Consider the following 17,281-nt stretch of genomic DNA (forward strand, 5'->3'; position numbering starts at 1 on the left):
TACCTTATAAACCCTAGCAGAGCTCATTGTATGTTATTGTTTATGTTAAAAAAATAGAATACTAAAATATAAGTTAATTAAATTTTGATTGATTTTAATCTATTATGAATAATTTACTTCTACATATTAAACATGAACAAATATTTTTATGTGAGAGTGTTTTAGAGGCTTTTATTTAATAAGAATATTTTAAAACATTTTTCTTAAGAAATATTTTAATTTTTTATTTATTATATTATTTATAAATAAATTTTTAATATTTTAAAATAAATTATCGATAATTAAAAATAATTTATTTATCATAATTTTAAAATATGGTTTACATATTTAAAATAATTATTTATATGGAAATTAAATATAATTTATATATTTTAATATAATATTTATTTATAAATTTTATTATAAATTTGAGTTATATATAATAAATATTTGACCTATACTAATGTTAAAATATTAGTTAAAAATAATTTATAATGAAGTGAAGAATGAAGGTAAAATGAACGCAACAAATAATTTTAACCATAATTTTAAAATTGAACCGAATTAGTTAGTTAGATCGGTTAGATCAAGAACTAGTCTTCAACCAATTCAATTCATTTTTTAAATTGTTAGCAACAACAAGTCAAAAATAGTTCAAATTGATTCAATTAAAAAAAATTATTTTTAAAATTTAATTTGAAATATTTTAATAAAAATATATATTTAAAAACATAAAAAAGTTAAATAACTTATTTTTAATACTTGTCTTATAAATATAATTTATAATTTTTAATATCTTTATTTTTTTACAATTTATATTATATTAATTTGATATCCTTGTAAATATAAATTTGTTATTATTATTAATAAATATTGTTATATTTTATTAAAATGTAGATTTAAATATTATATTAGATTTTTTTAGAACTTAAATATTATATTACATTAAATGTTAAAAAATTATAAATAATATTTTATTAAATTTTTAGTGTTATAAAATTATGATATTATATTTATTTAATATTATTTTTATAATAATAATAATAATAATTTTATTAATATTAAATTAGTATCTATATCAGTTTAATAACCGTTCAAATTTTAAAGACATTATTTTTAATTGCAGAAACTTTAAGTGTTTCTATTAATAAAAGTTTTTAAGTGCTTAAAAATCATTCTGTTTAAATATATCTGGAAAGAAGATGTATGAAAGTACACATATTTACCGTATAAATGAAGTTACAATAAATTACGTGATATATTGAAATTAAGTGTTATTTGTAGAGGGATAATATAAAGGTTTGGCGTGTGGTTGTAAATGGGAGCCAGAAAAGAAAAAGAAAAAAGAAAATAAAAGAATGAGAGGAGTGACCCGCGAGAAGAAGAGTGAGTTTCAGGAATCATCCATTTCATTCATTCCATTGTTGGACTTCGAGTGGGAGTGGAGCATTTGAATTCATAACATGCGCACTCTCTCGCTGCCTTGCCTCTCCTCTTCTCTTCACACTCACACTCACACACACACTTACACATACCACTACCGCTGTCGCTTCTCTCCCCATTCTTCTTTCATCTTCACACCCCACAGACGCTCTCACTTCCTCACCCCATGCTCTTCCCTCAGACAGAGAGAGAGAGGGAGCAAAAAGCAACTAGGCAAAATCAACACCGCGCCCTCCGACTCTGGCTTAAAGCGCTTGTTTAGCCCCAACCCCAAGAGCGAAGGGGAAGGGGACTCCGACAACACCGACTTCCAGGACGCCACCGCCTTCAAGGGCACCCTTTTGGCCGGTGTCTTGCTCGTCGGTATTGTCGGTGGTTTTGCCTCCGTTGGCTATATCTACAGGGACCCCATCAATTCTTTCTTGAACCAACTCTCCGTTTTTATTGAAGGTCTTTTTTCCATTCTTTAATACCTTCTCTTCTCTCCCCATCGCATCACTAATCTTCTCCTTACTATCTTTTGACCACAACATCACACCAGGTTATGGTCCAGCTGGATATGCATTATTCGTTGCCGTTTATGCTGGATTGGAGGTATCAATGCATTCCATTTTCCCAAATTTCTGCTGTACATGTGTAATTTCTAACTTTGGTTTATTTAATGTTGTCCCAGATCCTTGCAATTCCTGCCATTCCATTAACCATGTCAGCTGGACTTCTGTTTGGATCAGTTATCGGCACTATCATAGTCTCTATCAGTGGAACAGTGAGTCAATTTTGTTAAAAGACACACAAAATTCATATATAGTTCAGAACAGTTGACTGCACTATCTACAAATATTTTAAATATTTTTAAGGTTAATGTATAGTATTTTTTCAAAGTAATTACTTATGAGTGAATTATTGGGCTGTTTAACATCATATCCTATTTGAAATTATTAACGGGTTAAGAAGTACACAGTTTTTTTGCTGTGTTAACTAATTCTACTGCTATGTATTTTTTAAACTAATATTTTAAGGCATTGCAGGTAGCAGCTAGTGTTGCTTTTCTGATTGCTAGATATTTTGCTCGTGAGCGTATTGTAAAACTAGTAGAAGGAAATAAGAAGTTTCTTGCTATTGACAAAGCAATTGGAGAAAATGGCTTCAGGGTTGTGACCCTGCTTCGTTTGAGCCCTCTGCTGCCATTTTCTTTGGGGAATTATTTATATGGATTGACATCTGTTAAGTTTATTCCGTATGTATTGGGAAGGTATGGTGCTTATTACTGATCAATACCAATGTTATACTGATGTCCATTGTCTATTTCAACCTCGATACTATATCACATTAGGAAGAATAATTTCTATTTAAGAAAAGCTTTGGGCTCTGGGGGTCATTGGAAGAGCTTATTTGAGCTTGTCTATTATATAAGCACTTAAGCAGGTGTTTGGCTAAACTTATGTATGTGACTTTATGACCTTCCTATAAGCTCTTTTTACCATATTTCAATAACAATCACAATGAAGTTTATTAAAATAAGCTATAAGCCCTCCTGTGATATGTTCTTATTGAATAAGTGCTTAATTAAATCATTATACTTGTGTAACCTTTATATCTTGTCTCGAGTTTTTGTGTAATCCATGCTAAATGGGAAAAAAAGAATAGCAAAGAGCAAAATCATTTTATGCTTGATTTAGCTTATCTATTATATTCTAATATATAATGCCAAAAATTGGATTTGGTGTTTGATCTCTACCATCATTTGAATGTTATCCTAAAATTAGGTAGTTGTGGTAAACTCTTAGTTTTTTTTCCTTGCACTAACATAGACAACAACAAAGGTTTATCCTACTAGGTGAGGTCGGTTACATGGATACACGATGCTTTTCATCTTGGTTAAAGACCAAAGCTTCATAGATATTATTTAGTATGAAATCCCTCTTAACAACTTCCTCCAATATCCTTCTTTGTTATATATATACACTGTCATGCTTCTTCATGTCAAGATGCTAAACTTTGGTCGGTATTGGAATTAATTGTTTCTTTCTTTTCAGCATAAGGGACTAATCTTATCTTTGGTATTCTTTCAGTAATCCATATTTTAGAACATTTTGGTAGTTTTACTGATCGACGAGTCTTTGAACTGTTTTGATAACCTAAACATAACCATTTAATGACCATATCTATGTGTAGTTATTATAACTTAATCATAACCAGTTTTTAATAATCAGTTATGATTTAGAATTACTGGTTTTAAATTTTCAATAACCAGTTATATTTTTAAAATCAGATATATAACCACTTTTTAAAAAAATAAAAGAATAATTTTATATTTAAGACACTTTTACAATAATTATTATATTTTAGCAACCCTCGTTATATAAATTAGCGTAAAATAGTACTTTGTGTTTCTGAATTTTATGTAAAATATGAAAATAAAATAAATAATTAAATAATTGATGTTAAATATGTGAGTAATTAACAAGTAGGGTGTGAGCGGTTTTGCGTAATTATTTGAAGGGTGTGAAATGTTTGAAAAATAAAATTATGAAGAAGTAAAAAATAAGAGAATAAAAATTAAGTAAAAAAGTATGGAAAGAGAAAATAATGTTTTCGAAGTTAAGGGTAAAACGATTAATAGAATGTACACCAAAAAGATGTATCATCCTTGATTAGTATAGATTAAAATATTTATTTTGAATGGGAGCGTTTTAAGAAATTATTCTTCAACAAGAATGTTTTTAGCTACTTTTCTTTGATAAGAATATATTTGAGAATTTTCTTTTTATTTTTAAATTAAATTTTAATATTTTTAAATAAAATACCAATAATTAAAATGATTTTCTATAATAATATAAAAATATTTATTTAATATTATTTTCAATTGATATGATTTATATATTGAAAAGTAATTCTTATAAATATTAATTAAATGAAAAAATGTTTATCATGTCCATTAATTTTTTTAAAAATTTTAAAATTGGTTTTGGCTATAACCATGATATATAATCAGTTTTTAAAAGTTAAAATTGGTTATGATAAACTAAAACTGGTTATAAAAAAAAATAGTTGTGGTTAATAATGGTTAATTTTTATAACCATTTTTTAAATAACCGGTTATTATAAAACTGGTTAATTATGTATTTAGTTAATTTCTTTTATAACTGGTTATTTTGATCACCCCTGTTTCTTATAACAATAATGTAACCTCTTAAAAGCATAACTGGACTATATATTTGACATGCAAATGCAATATCTATAGCTTCAATGATTGTTAATGACTTGATGTCTGGTTTATATGAACTGATAAAAATACTGAGAGCATTGAACTTATGATCAGGTACCTATCTAAAAATTTGTTCCAACAATTCCAACTAGTCACAGCTTCATGAAATACCGTTGCTTTGAACTTCGATCGTCAGAGTGTATGTTATAAATTGTTATTGATTTGTTGAAGCAAATTATAGCTGTACTGTGATGAAATGCAATTAAAATGAAATTACCTTTGTTGTGTATCTATTTGGACCTGTCCCAGTATGTTTATCTTGAACTGCATTTGTATATCGATAGTTCTTGTGAATTTCTGTCTTAAACTGATTATTGTTCTGCAGTTGGTTGGGGATGCTTCCAGGAACATGGGCTTATGTTAGTGCCGGTGCTTTAGGAAGAGCAATAATTGTGAGTTTGTATTTGGTTTTTCTCCCATTTCTTTTGTACTCTTGGTTATTCAATCATTATTGGAAATACTTTTGGCTTTTCATTAGCTTTATGTTTATGTTTTCTTATTTTCATCCTTTTCTGTGTTTGTTTTGTGGGAGGGGTATGAGATGGTGATAAAGAAAGGAATGGACCATGCTTAAAGACATGTTGATGTACCGTTAGGTATTGTTTGTAATGAAAACATTACTGCAATTTTATTGGCAATATCATGAAAGCTTACTGCAAAGCCAATTTTAGGTACCTTTGGCTGAAACAAAGGAAAACAGAAAAGGTTAGGGTAATGAGGAGGATGTAATTGGTATATTCATTTAATTTGGGAGATTAATGATCATTGTCAATAACATTTTTCAAGATCAGAGTTTTGTGGGCTCTAGTTTACAAAAGAACCATTGTTGTTGACCTTAATGATTGCTAGTTGATACTTTATTTGGATGACATACATGATTGCAAGAGGTGTATCTCTTAAGTGGCACGTGTAAGGAATATTTTAACATTCCTAGATAAGTGACATGAAAGTAAAGATTTAGAAGAGAATAAAAATGAATATAAAATAAAACTTCCAATCGTAATTAACTAAATTTTCTCATGATAATTGAAAGTAAATATATTATTCTCGGGAATGTTGATTATAACCAAACATACTTTATAAAATTTCCAAGCAAAGTGGATTAGTTGGGAATGAAAAAATTCCCTATATCCAATCCAGCCTCAAAGGCTATAAAGTAGGTTCGGATGAGTGTATGTTTTCACCTCTTGTTTGCTGATGATGCTATTATTCTTTTGTGGAGGATGATGGTGTCATTTCTGTGAATGATCTTACTATACTCTAGTTCTTTTAAGGTTGTCTCGCTCTCTTTCTTTAAGATTTATTTGGTCAATAATGGTTTGGCTGGTTTGAATATGGATAGTCGGATGCTTTCTGCTTAGGCTTTTCTGGCTGGACTAGACCAGTGAGGACAATTGGGAGTGGCACTAGACTTGTGAAGAGTTTTCTTCTTTTCATTTTTTGGGGATGAGGTGGGGATTGGCACTGCATGTAAGGCACAACAGAGGAAGAAAAAAGGAGAATGAAGAATTTTTAATACATTACTGGTGGTTGGAAAAACTTATATAGCAACTGGAAACTAAAGTAGAGAACACAACAATTAAACAAAGGCGTTTTATTGGGATCCCTGCAGTCTGCAGAAGAAACATTACTTACAGGGAAAAGACAGAAAAGAGAAAAGGGAGACACTGCTATTACAATATTATGATGTGATCTGTTATAGATACACTGCTATTGGAATAAGCAGCAAACTGGGTGAAGTGTTTGAACGTGTATAAATAACAGGCTCTGTAGTTGGAAATACAGGAAAAGGCCGTTAAGCTTGTGAACACTCCTATGGATCCTAATACCAAGCTTCTACTGGGTTAGGGCAGCCATTTTAGACGTAGAGCAGCAGAGTCTCATGAGAGAAACAAGTGAATTTACAATTACTTTTGTAAATTCAAAATGATCAATTGGTAGATGCCTAGTCATTTGCCTACAAATTTTGTGCGTTAAACATCATTGAAGTGATTTTTTTGCCCTTGTGTTTTGCCATTCATCAAATTAATAGTTTTATTTTACTTATATTTATGGATAGAGAGTAACTTCATTGATTGCGTCATGTAATTACTGCTGCTTCATTTCAGCAAGATGAATCTGAACTTAATAATATATTTGGAGGAAATAGTCAGCTGCTAACGCTTGGGCTGGGACTGTTGGCCACTGCATTAGCTGCTGCATATGTCACCCGACTTGCAAAGGTATAAACCTGATATCCACTTCAGAATGAATGAACATATATATATATTTCAGAATTCAATAATTTATGTTCGACATAAAATTTCAATGATCTAACCATTGAATTTAAAGTTTTTAATGCATATACCAAGTCTGCAAATTTGAAAACTATTTAATATTTTGTTTCCTTGATTTAAATTGATAGATAATCATAAACGCATTTTATACGTTGAATTTAATTATTGAAACGAAATATTAAATGGTTTTCAAATTTTATTAAAATTTGTAAACTTGATCTATGCATTAAAAATTTTAATTTCAACTGTTAGATAGTTAAAATTTGATATAGAATATGAGTTGTTGAATAGAATAAGTCTAGATAAACTTACTATTAAAATAAACAGAACCCTCCTCAAATATATATATATATATATATATATATATATATATATATATATATATATATATATATATATATATATATATATATATATATATATATATATGAGGATAGAAAACAAACATGAAAGGTTTTCCTCTTAGTCGTCAGCCACAATGTCTGTATTTGGGAGTTGGGACAGAGTTTCGATTTTGTTTGGTTAAGATGAAAATAATTTAAGTGTAATGACTATGGGGAGCAATTAGTTGTTTAGCTAACTTTTCTGTATCGTGGGGGAAAACATGCATAACATTGTAAAATTCTATGTGATTGGTTATATACAAGCTCCCTTCCTTTTCCTATACTGCAGTGGTCGTTAATAATCAATTATTATGTCTTGAGGTTGTGTGATACTATTTAGATTTGCTGATGTGACTTGATTTGAGGCTGAGTCGGCTATTGGTATACCTTATATTTGAATCTAGAGTGTTAGATATAAATTCTACCTGATTAATTCCATATTTTCAAATTCCTGATAACATCATAATACCCTCCTTTATAGTCCTGACGTATGTTCAAACCTGGTCAAAGGCAACTTTCGTCTTTCAGCTAACCTTCGCCTTTCCCCAACCCCTCTTCTCCTGGAGTTTGTCATGATTATAAGTATGTACACACCTACCATTCTATTCTAGAAGTCACTGGATTCATCATCCTCGAATCAGTAACGATAAAACAATAATAATGTTGCAATTTACCTGTTTCTACCTTGCAAGAGTAAGTTGTTGCATTATTGTCTCTATCATCATCAGTTAATGCCTGATTTTACTCACTAATAACCAACATTAACGTTATAATGCAGGATGCTATAAAAGACATCGAATAGATTCGCTAGACCGTAGACACAACCCAGCATTTGGGAATGAAGACAACTCCACATGAATAGATTGGGAAACTGATCTCAGTAAATAAACATCAACAATAATAGATGAAAGAGAACTAAGGAAAATGATAGATCCAGCATGTACCTTGTAAATTACAATTTTCTTATTGAACTCAGGTAGATCATTTTATTTCTATTGCAATGCCCCCCTTCTTACATTGCACGAACAGTTTGCCTGCGTCATTTATAAAATTATGACGCATTAATTTCTTACCGAGCAGCTTGGTGACATTTACGTTTTATTTAAATGTCTCCTTTGTAATTTTCTACCAAGCTCAATGCATGACTCGCGATCCATGTAACTTTTGTAATTACTCACACACGCCAAGTAAAATAAGACTTGTTTCTTTTGTAATTCCCACGCCACGATAAAAGGGTAAAGAGAAAAGATAACTGCGGAGATGAAGTCCTGTAGCTCATGATAAAGGTTGGCCCATCGTTGACAGAAGTGCTAACATACGAGATATTTCATTTACAAGACATTTATACTGAATTAATATTATTTATGAACAAAATTTCCTAACAGATCAAGCAAAATAACTTTTTTGATACTTGTAATAACAAAAAAAAAAAGAAGGAAGATATGTTTTGTGTAAGAAAAAGACATCTTGTGAATCACAAAAATTTCCAGAAAAAGATGTTTTGAATTGACACACAAATGACTCCACTTGTTTTGTATTTGAAAGACGAAAAATAACTTCTTTGATCAAAAATAAAAAGGGACTTATTTGGTGAAGATATTTAATATACCAATAGATACATGTTTTTACAAGCAATGAAGATGAAGACATGCGAAGTAAGTATGCGAGAGATGTTCAAGAGTTTGCTACGGTTATCTTTATTGAAGTCCTATAAAAAGAAATTTGTAATTTAGAAAGATGAGACGAAATTAATTGTTGTAAAAACTTATTTTTCTTTATGTAAAAAGTCTTTGCACTTAATTGGTTGTATTATGTCTTGATAGTAAGATGAAACAACATAGTTAACTTATCCAACTTTAACTTTGTGTTATTACTTTGAGTCTAAAGAGACTTGATTATAAAAGAATACCTATTATTTTGAGCCTGAAGAGAGTTGATGGTAAAAAAATATTTTTTGGTTTGAGCCTAGGGAGACTTATCTATAAAAAAATTGGTTGTTAAAGCTTGAAGAGACTATGTTGAAAGAATACTTAGGTAGTTGCTTGAAGAAACAAATAAAAGAATACTTATGTTTGAGCTAAAAGTGGTTTGGTAAAAAAAAACTTGTATCTTTGTATAAGTTAGTGAAACTTTATCTAATTTAATTAACAATTAGATGTAGTCTCAGTTATTGAGACGAATCAGTATAAATCCTTGTCTGCCCTCTCCTATGTGTTACACTACTTCATTACTTTTTGAAAAAAAGTGGGAGTTTTTGAATAACACTATTTAATGCCCTTCTAGTGTTTCTCTTCTTTTCCATAGTATCTATATTTATCCTTATCCTTGATACCAGATGTGTATGAGTGTCTCATCCTTGTTTTTGTTAGGCATCAGTTATGCATGTCCCCAACTCATACTTGGCCAATTTTTTTTTTGCAATATATATATATATATATATATATATATATATATATATATATATATATATATATATAAAATAAGGATTCCAACGTAGAGTAAAATTTACAAAATTATATTAATTAAGTTTCATCTAACATAAATTTAAAATAGAGTAAGAATTGCATAAATCTTAAATAAATTCTAAAAAAAGTAAATTAAGTTTCTACAAATTTAAAATGGTGATGAGGATGTGGACGAATACGAACAATAATTATATAATGGTCCTTATCCCCCGATTTAATAAATCAGGTTAGAGTTGTTAAAGTGGGTAACTTGGCTCGAGCCACCATGCGCTAGACACCTTTAGTGAGCTTAAAAAAGGAGTTTGACTCAACCCATCACGAGTTGGTGAATTAAATGAGTTAGCTAGCTTAAATTAAAAAAATTAAAAAAATTTATCTTTATAAAAAAAATGCATATTATTGTCTTATATTTTAGAATTACAACTATGTTAACAATAAGACAAAAAAATGTAAAAAATAGACATCAACTACAACCAAATTAATCAACTTATAATATCAAAGATATCATATCAAATATTGACAAATAATATCAAATTGACACTAATATCATAATTCATAACTATTATCTATAAATTTTAGTCAATGGTGTTAATGCATAATCACATAAATTATTTGGAAACTTAAAAACTAAAATAAAAAATATACTAGGTTAGCCAACCCGTGAGCGAACTTGATTCACCATGAGTTTGCTTGTGGTGAGACGAGTTGTAAGTGAGTTGTGTCAAATTTTTCTTACCAACCCAACTCAAAGTTGTTGTGGGCCAGGTTGGTTCATAGGTTCCAATTTATTTTGATGGCTCTAAATTGTTGCTCCTTTGTATGCTTAGGGTGCCTCCCTCCCCCTCGCTATTCACCTCCCGCAGACCAAGACTCCAGCCGAAGCACAAACCAGGGAATTAGTAGTAGGAGAATTGGTGGTCATAGGATCGGTACATCGGTGTTGGTACAATTCTTTTTTTTTTATAGGCTTGTAAATTGAATTGGTGTAAATGAAGTTCGGCAGGGTCACCGAACAAGCACCACTTCTTAGCTTGCATGTGATCTCATCCAGGGCCTTTCCATTAGCAGTATTGAATCATTTCAATGAAACATCCAGAAGCGAGCGACAATAAGGAGTTAATGGGGTCTAAGAACCGACAACAGAATTCTGGTGAAGTAGGTAAAATGCAGGCGAAGAAGGTGGCTCCATACGGTCAAGAATTCAAAAGAATTGGGACCGGATTGGTACGTTTAGGCTTTGTTATAGGTTTGGAAAGACAAAAAAAGGCAATATATTGGTGATGGAAGGAGGTTGAAGAAGATTGATGTTCTTCAAGATTCCACTGTCCAAGACCTTTGCTCCTTGAGGTTGAACACTTGTAAACGGCGGAAGCACCTTGAAGAAATCTTCAATGGTGAAGAAACATCCAAAGGAGGTTCGGTTACTCCTTGAGAAGGTGAAGAAGCTTGATGGACCAAGCTAAAAAGGTTGAAAACCTTTGAGAGAAGCCTAAGGAGATTGTTCTCCACGGATTCTAAGTGACTTTGAGAAAAGAGAATTTGTGAAAAATCTGAATTTCATTCATCAAAAGTAAGAGAAAATGTTAGAGTTACAAATATATAGAAGGAGGTAACTTAGGGAGCAAGCTAACCTTAACCATGGTTCAAGTGAACCATGGTTTGGTTGGCTTGACCGTCCAAGCTAGTTAGGAAGCTTGTGGAGCAAGCTTCTCACTTAGCTTGCTTGGGAAGCAAGCTAAGAAGAAGCTTGTAGCACAAGCTTCCCAAGCTTGAAGAAGGAGAAGCAATTTTTGGCCAAGAGGAACTAGGTGAGCTAGGCGAATTTGGTCCATTTTGGCTCCTTGAATTAATTTAAAAAATGTTTGATTTGGTATAGTTAGGTCCATCCAAAAATGATGAGACCTAGCTAGGTCAAATTTATGAAAAATTAGGAGCAAAATGAGTCCAATATGTAAAATTTTGCCTAGGCCCAATTGCTAGTCACACCCTCAAGCATTGCTAAATGCCACCCACTTCTACTACTGAAAAAATAGAAAATGAGTATACCTCAAAATGAGGTTAAATGTAGTCAAAGTCTCCAAGTAACCTACCCTAGAAACAATATACAATGATTAATAAAATGAAATAAAGTGTCTCACAAATACAAAAACAAAAATAAGCCTATACAAGGAATCTATGTACAAACTATATACAATTAGAACTATGCCTCCTTTTCATGATAGAGTAGTCCAAATGAAGAGTACCTTGGGCTTAGGGAGCCCACTAGTCTTCAAGTTATCCAACTCTTCTTGTATACTCCTAGCCATAGCTCTAGTGATTGGGCCCTTGACCCATGGTCCATCAATTGGAGAGGTCAAGGCTTATACCATTCCTTTCCTTGGTTTGAAATGGTGTCCTTGAGAGCGTAGTTTTTTTGGTAGAGGCCCACACAATTCCTAAAGAGAATTGTGGCCTCATAGCAAGTAGCACAATAGAGCAGAGTAGGGCCTTTAAGGCTCCACTATAGAGGCGATTTGGTGGGGCCTCACTTCAAGGGGAACATAGGAAGGGAAAATCCTTACCCATGCTTGGTCAAACTAGGTATTCTCTATCAAATTCGAGACAAATTCAAGCATTATCCACAAGATTTTTAAGTAACACTTTTTGTATGTCACTATATGTAACATTTATTGTAGTGATTTTTAATTAACATTTGCTCTTTGATTGATTTTTCTTTTAATTTACTATGTAATTTTATTTTGAGGTGATGTTAGTGTAAATTATATTTTGGTAATATTTTTTTTTTGTAATGAAAGTTATTGAAACTTTAATAAAAAAAATTAAAAATGGGTAAAATGTCATATATTGAAATTTGTTAAAGGAGGACATTGTAATTTTTAACATAAAAGCCAAGTAAAGTGTAATATTTGTATCTATTATGAGAGAAGAATTTAATGTATCCTATTTATTTTTATATTAAATTGTACTTTTTATCCCTCTATTTTATTGATTCGTAATTTTTGTTTCTTTATTTTAAAATAGAAACATTTAATCCCTGTAAGAAATTTTGATCCTTTTGTCAAATTGACATCTATTAATCGTTAAGTTTTATCGTGTTCTTATACTTACGTAATGTAACATTTAGTAATATACTATTTATAAATAAAAAACTAAATAAAAACCTATAAATAATATTTTTATTAATAAAAAAATACAATCACTTGTAAAAATAAGCACAAACAAATTTTTTTATGGTATTTTTTAATATTTATTCTTATATATTATGTCCCTTAAGTTGTGACAATATATGAAAGAAATATAAAAAATGATTTTTTTAAGACAACAAATGAACCTAACTACCTGCTAATACTAACATGAAGAAATGCTAACATTCTCGCACTAATTATTTTTTTGCATTGAAGCACAAGATTAAATTAGAAGAAATTTCAATTTATAAACTTGATAAATCTTATTCTTGCATTTTTTTTGAATTTATTTCATGGTTTTCCTCACGAAATAACCTACAATGAGGTAAAAAAAAATTAAGCTAAAAATGTCAACAGTTGAATAAAAATTGTTAAATCAAAATCTTGCTTTAAGACTACAAACAATTCCTTAAATTTTAATGATAAAAAATAAAAAGATTTTTTTGTAAGCAAAGGAAAGCATTCTTCAAAGATAAAAGAGATCAGATGAAATTTGAAGATAACACATATCATATTATGATGATGAAAATCAAACAAAACATACGATCTGTCTGACTGACATTAAGTGAACATTATTATATACAACTGACATTACATTTCATTTAATGTGATATTCCTCAGTAGATTAAGTAAAAAGGAGCTTCAAAAGTCTCGAAGAACATCAATTAGGAAAAATACAAAATAACTGTGTAAAGCCAAAAAAAAAAGATCCTAGATATCACAAAAAAGAGACTGAAAATGACTACTCTACACTAGTCCCAATTGCTCTGTGCTGACACTTTCTACTACACTCAAAAGTAGAAAGAAATGGTGATAAGTAACTACTTGGATCAAATAAGAGGTACACACATCTTGATAAGCATTTATGCTCACATTAAATGCATCAACAATACACTTTAAGATCAACCAAGAAGACACACGAAGCAACACATAAAGAAATATGCATGTTTAAATTTGAACGTTGCTGCAACAATCATCTTCTCTGAATCTACTATATAAGGATCAAGCCTTCAAACTACAAAAAGTAGTGATAAACACAAAATATACATATACGAAGAAAAGCACTGTACATAAAAGAACATTTATTGAGCAGTTCACCTTGATTAAATACTCTGAGAACAAGCTGAAGTACTACAAAGAAGATCTCATTTGCAAATCTTGCATCTATTTCTTTGTAGTCTTTTTGTGTTGTATTTTTCATAGCATCACATCTAGAAGAGACGAAACTATATTTGTAACTTTTGTCAAATTCATTTTGTAAGGGTTGAACTTAGAGAGACTTGTGTTAAAAAATACTTAGTTGTTGAGTTGGAATAGGCTTGTTGAAAGAATACATGAGTTTGAGCTTGAAGAGGCTTATTGAAAGAATACTTGGGTTTGAGGTTGGAGAAACTTGTTGAAAGAATACTTGATTTGAGCCTGTAAAGGCTTGTTGAAAGAATCTATTGTTTGAGCCAGAAGTGATTTGTGAAAGAATACTTGTATCTTATTGAAAGTAGTGGAACTCAATTTGGTTAGATTAAGAATGGATGTAGTTTTTGGGTTGGAGAAGAACCAGTATAAAACACTTGTGCCATTTCATCTTATTTTAGTACTTTGTCTGATTACCTTCTAGTACTTCATTTGTTTGCGTTTTCATTGCCTCACTGCAAAAATGCAAGTTTTTTGATATACACTATTCAACTCTCCCTTCTAGTATATATCTTTTTCTAAAAAAAATAGTGAAATTAAAAATTACAATAAAAAATATAAATGTAAATAGGTAGTCACAGATAATATTAATCACCTTTGAATTTACTTCAATGTGGTAATGTGATTAATAAAAAAATAAACGTTATTGTGTTTGTTGCCAAATTTCTTGTAAAAGAAATTAAGAAATTTAAAATTAAACTTGTAATGCAACAAATTCAAACATAAAAATTGAGAAAAAAATATAAAATGTTTATTTTCTTTTTTAATATTATAGAATTATAATATCAAATTTATTTTATATTATTACTAAGAAAAAATTATAATTTTATAAAATATTTAATTATTTTTATTATTTTAATAATATCGATTAAATACCAGTTGAATATCAATGGAAGAGAAGTAATAATAATATATTTTTCTTAATATACAAGCATGAAGAAACTACTAAGCCTTATTCTATCTTCGACCGAGCTATACTCCTCAACCGAATGATGGAAGATCCATGAAAATGCCAAGACTAGGAGTGTTTTCCTACCAAAGCCAGGAGTGGCTTCCAAAATAATACTCATCAATAAAGATTCAACAAATAACATCATCATGGGATGGGATCCTTCCACCAATGATGACAACAAAATATAAAACCAAAAAAGGCAAGCTTCGTACGTGTTGAAAAAGCCGAAGCATTTAGAAAAATAGTAGAAAAAGGCAACCTTCAAACATGACAACGTCGAAGCTAAACAAAAATGAAATTTAGAAAAGACCCTACCACAAGTAGACGCCTGGTGATGCATCACAATACTCACATGGTAGGGGCAGTGCCAGAATCCCTGTCACCCATCTATTGCCCATCAACATAGGGCACATCTATATCCTGCCCATCCTCCTTGGGGTAGTTTCCATCACAAGTCAACAATGAGGGCACCATCGAATACCTCAAGTCAAAACAAAGAGTGTCGTCGAGCATCCATCAAAGGTTCGAGGACCACCTTTATAAAGGACATTAACAACCATCCAAGTTGAGAGCCGCCATCGAGCCTCTCAAATCAGTGAATGAAAATGAGGGTACCGTTGAGTTCCTTGAAGTCAAAACTGGGACTACCATTGAGCTCCCACCATGAGTCGGTTGAAGCCTTAAAATCAGTCCAGCTTGATTAAGAGCCGCCATCGAGCCTCTCAAATTAGTGAATGACAATAAGGGTACCGCCGAGTTTCTCGAAGTCAAAATTGGGACTTCCATCGAGCTCCCACCATAGGCTGACTAAAGCTTTAAAATCAATCCAGGTTAATTGAGAGCCGCCATCGAGCCTCTCAAATCAGTGAATGACAACGAGGGTACCACTGAGTTCCTCAAAGTCAAAACTGGGACTGCCATCGAGCTCCCACCATAGGCCGACTGAAGCCTTAAAATTAGTCCAGCCTGATTGAGAGCCGCCATCGAGCCTCTCAAATCAATGAATGACAAAGTGGGTACTGCCGAGTTCCTCAAAGTCAAAATCAGGACTGTCATCGAGCTCCCACCATAGGCCGGCTGAAGCCTTAAAATCAGTCCAACTTGATTGAGAGCTGCCATCGAGCCTCTCAAATCAGTGAATGACAACGAGGGTACCGTCGAGTTCCTCAAAGTCAAAACCGGGACTGCCATTGAGCTCCCACCATGGGCTGGCTGAAGCCCTAAATATCAGTCTAGCCTAGAGAGGCTGAGCTCAGAATATACTCCCTCTTCAACAAGCTACAAATAAAGGAACACACTATCATGAAGCAAGCAGAAGCAATAGGATGCATCGACATCAAAGCCAGCAGCCTAGATAGTACAAGTTTACCATCCTTATCACCCGACGGAGCATACAAACCAACACTCATTTGTTCTTAGGGACAAGGATACAGGTAAACACCATCTACCCGAAGGAAATGGTGGGGGGGCATCTACACAATTGAAGAAAAAGGGAAGATTCGGACGCAACAAAAAAAGAAATGACATGGAATATTCACATGGATCCTGAAGCCTAGGCAGTACAAGGTTGCCATCCTTGAATACCCAACGGGGCATACAACCCGATATTCAGTTGCCCCAAAGGGCAAGGATATCGGTAAACACCATCTACCTAAAGGGAACAACGTGGAGACATCTAATGTCAATACAAGATTGAAGACCCGGATGTCCACCTCACTATCACAAGAAAAGAAATTAGAGCCATGGCATGGAGAATCTATTCGAAGACCGAAGATCAGGTGCATAGTTTGTCACCCTTGTTACCCAATAGAGTACGCAACCCAACACTCAACTGCTCTAAAGGGCGATGATACAAGCAAATACACCTATCCAAGGGAACCAACGCAGAAGCGCCAACACAAAGAGACAGAGAGAAGACCCGGACAAAATGTCTACGTCTTTACTTGCCTTTAGAAAAGCAACACATAGCTATTCCAAAGGACAAGTAAAGAGGGGCAGCTATAGACACCCAATTTCGTCCAGGGGGCATACAAATAAGGAAATGGACTTCCATTATCAAAGAAAAGGAGCTCCCAAGCATGGAAACAACAAGACATGACATCAAAAGGCCCAAATCCCAAAAAAGCTATTTTTAGTAGC

At 31.8% G+C, this 17,281-nt stretch overlaps 1 protein-coding gene across 3 annotated transcripts; it reads left to right on the plus strand.

Annotated features, from left to right (window-relative positions):
• The first annotated feature begins 1,299 nt into the window (after nt 1–1,299).
• LOC109799098 (SNARE associated Golgi protein family) lies at nt 1,300–8,421 on the plus strand. 3 transcript variants are annotated; one of them, XR_014428465.1, is made up of 7 exons: nt 1,300–1,872; nt 1,964–2,016; nt 2,096–2,188; nt 2,451–2,674; nt 4,745–4,829; nt 5,016–5,082; nt 6,799–6,854. XR_014428465.1 is itself a non-coding variant. In XM_083062042.1 (7 exons), exons 1-6 carry the CDS (start codon nt 1,443–1,445, stop codon nt 5,262–5,264), a joined length of 909 nt encoding a protein of 302 aa, XP_082918168.1. In that variant the 5' UTR covers nt 1,300–1,442; the 3' UTR covers nt 5,265–5,286; nt 6,799–6,912. The 3 variants fall into 3 exon arrangements, 2 of the variants coding, with proteins under 2 accessions (XP_082918168.1, XP_082918167.1); XM_083062042.1 differs by lacking the exon at nt 4,745–4,829 and adding an exon at nt 5,223–5,286 and having other exon boundaries at nt 6,799–6,912; XM_083062041.1 differs by lacking the exon at nt 4,745–4,829 and adding an exon at nt 8,128–8,421 and having other exon boundaries at nt 1,303–1,872; nt 6,799–6,912.
• Nucleotides 8,422–17,281: the final 8,860 nt, after the last annotated feature.

Source organism: Cajanus cajan, chromosome 8 (assembly GCF_000230855.2).
Source record: "Cajanus cajan strain Asha chromosome 8, NIPB_CcT2T_4, whole genome shotgun sequence".
NCBI lineage: Eukaryota > Viridiplantae > Streptophyta > Magnoliopsida > Fabales > Fabaceae > Cajanus > Cajanus cajan.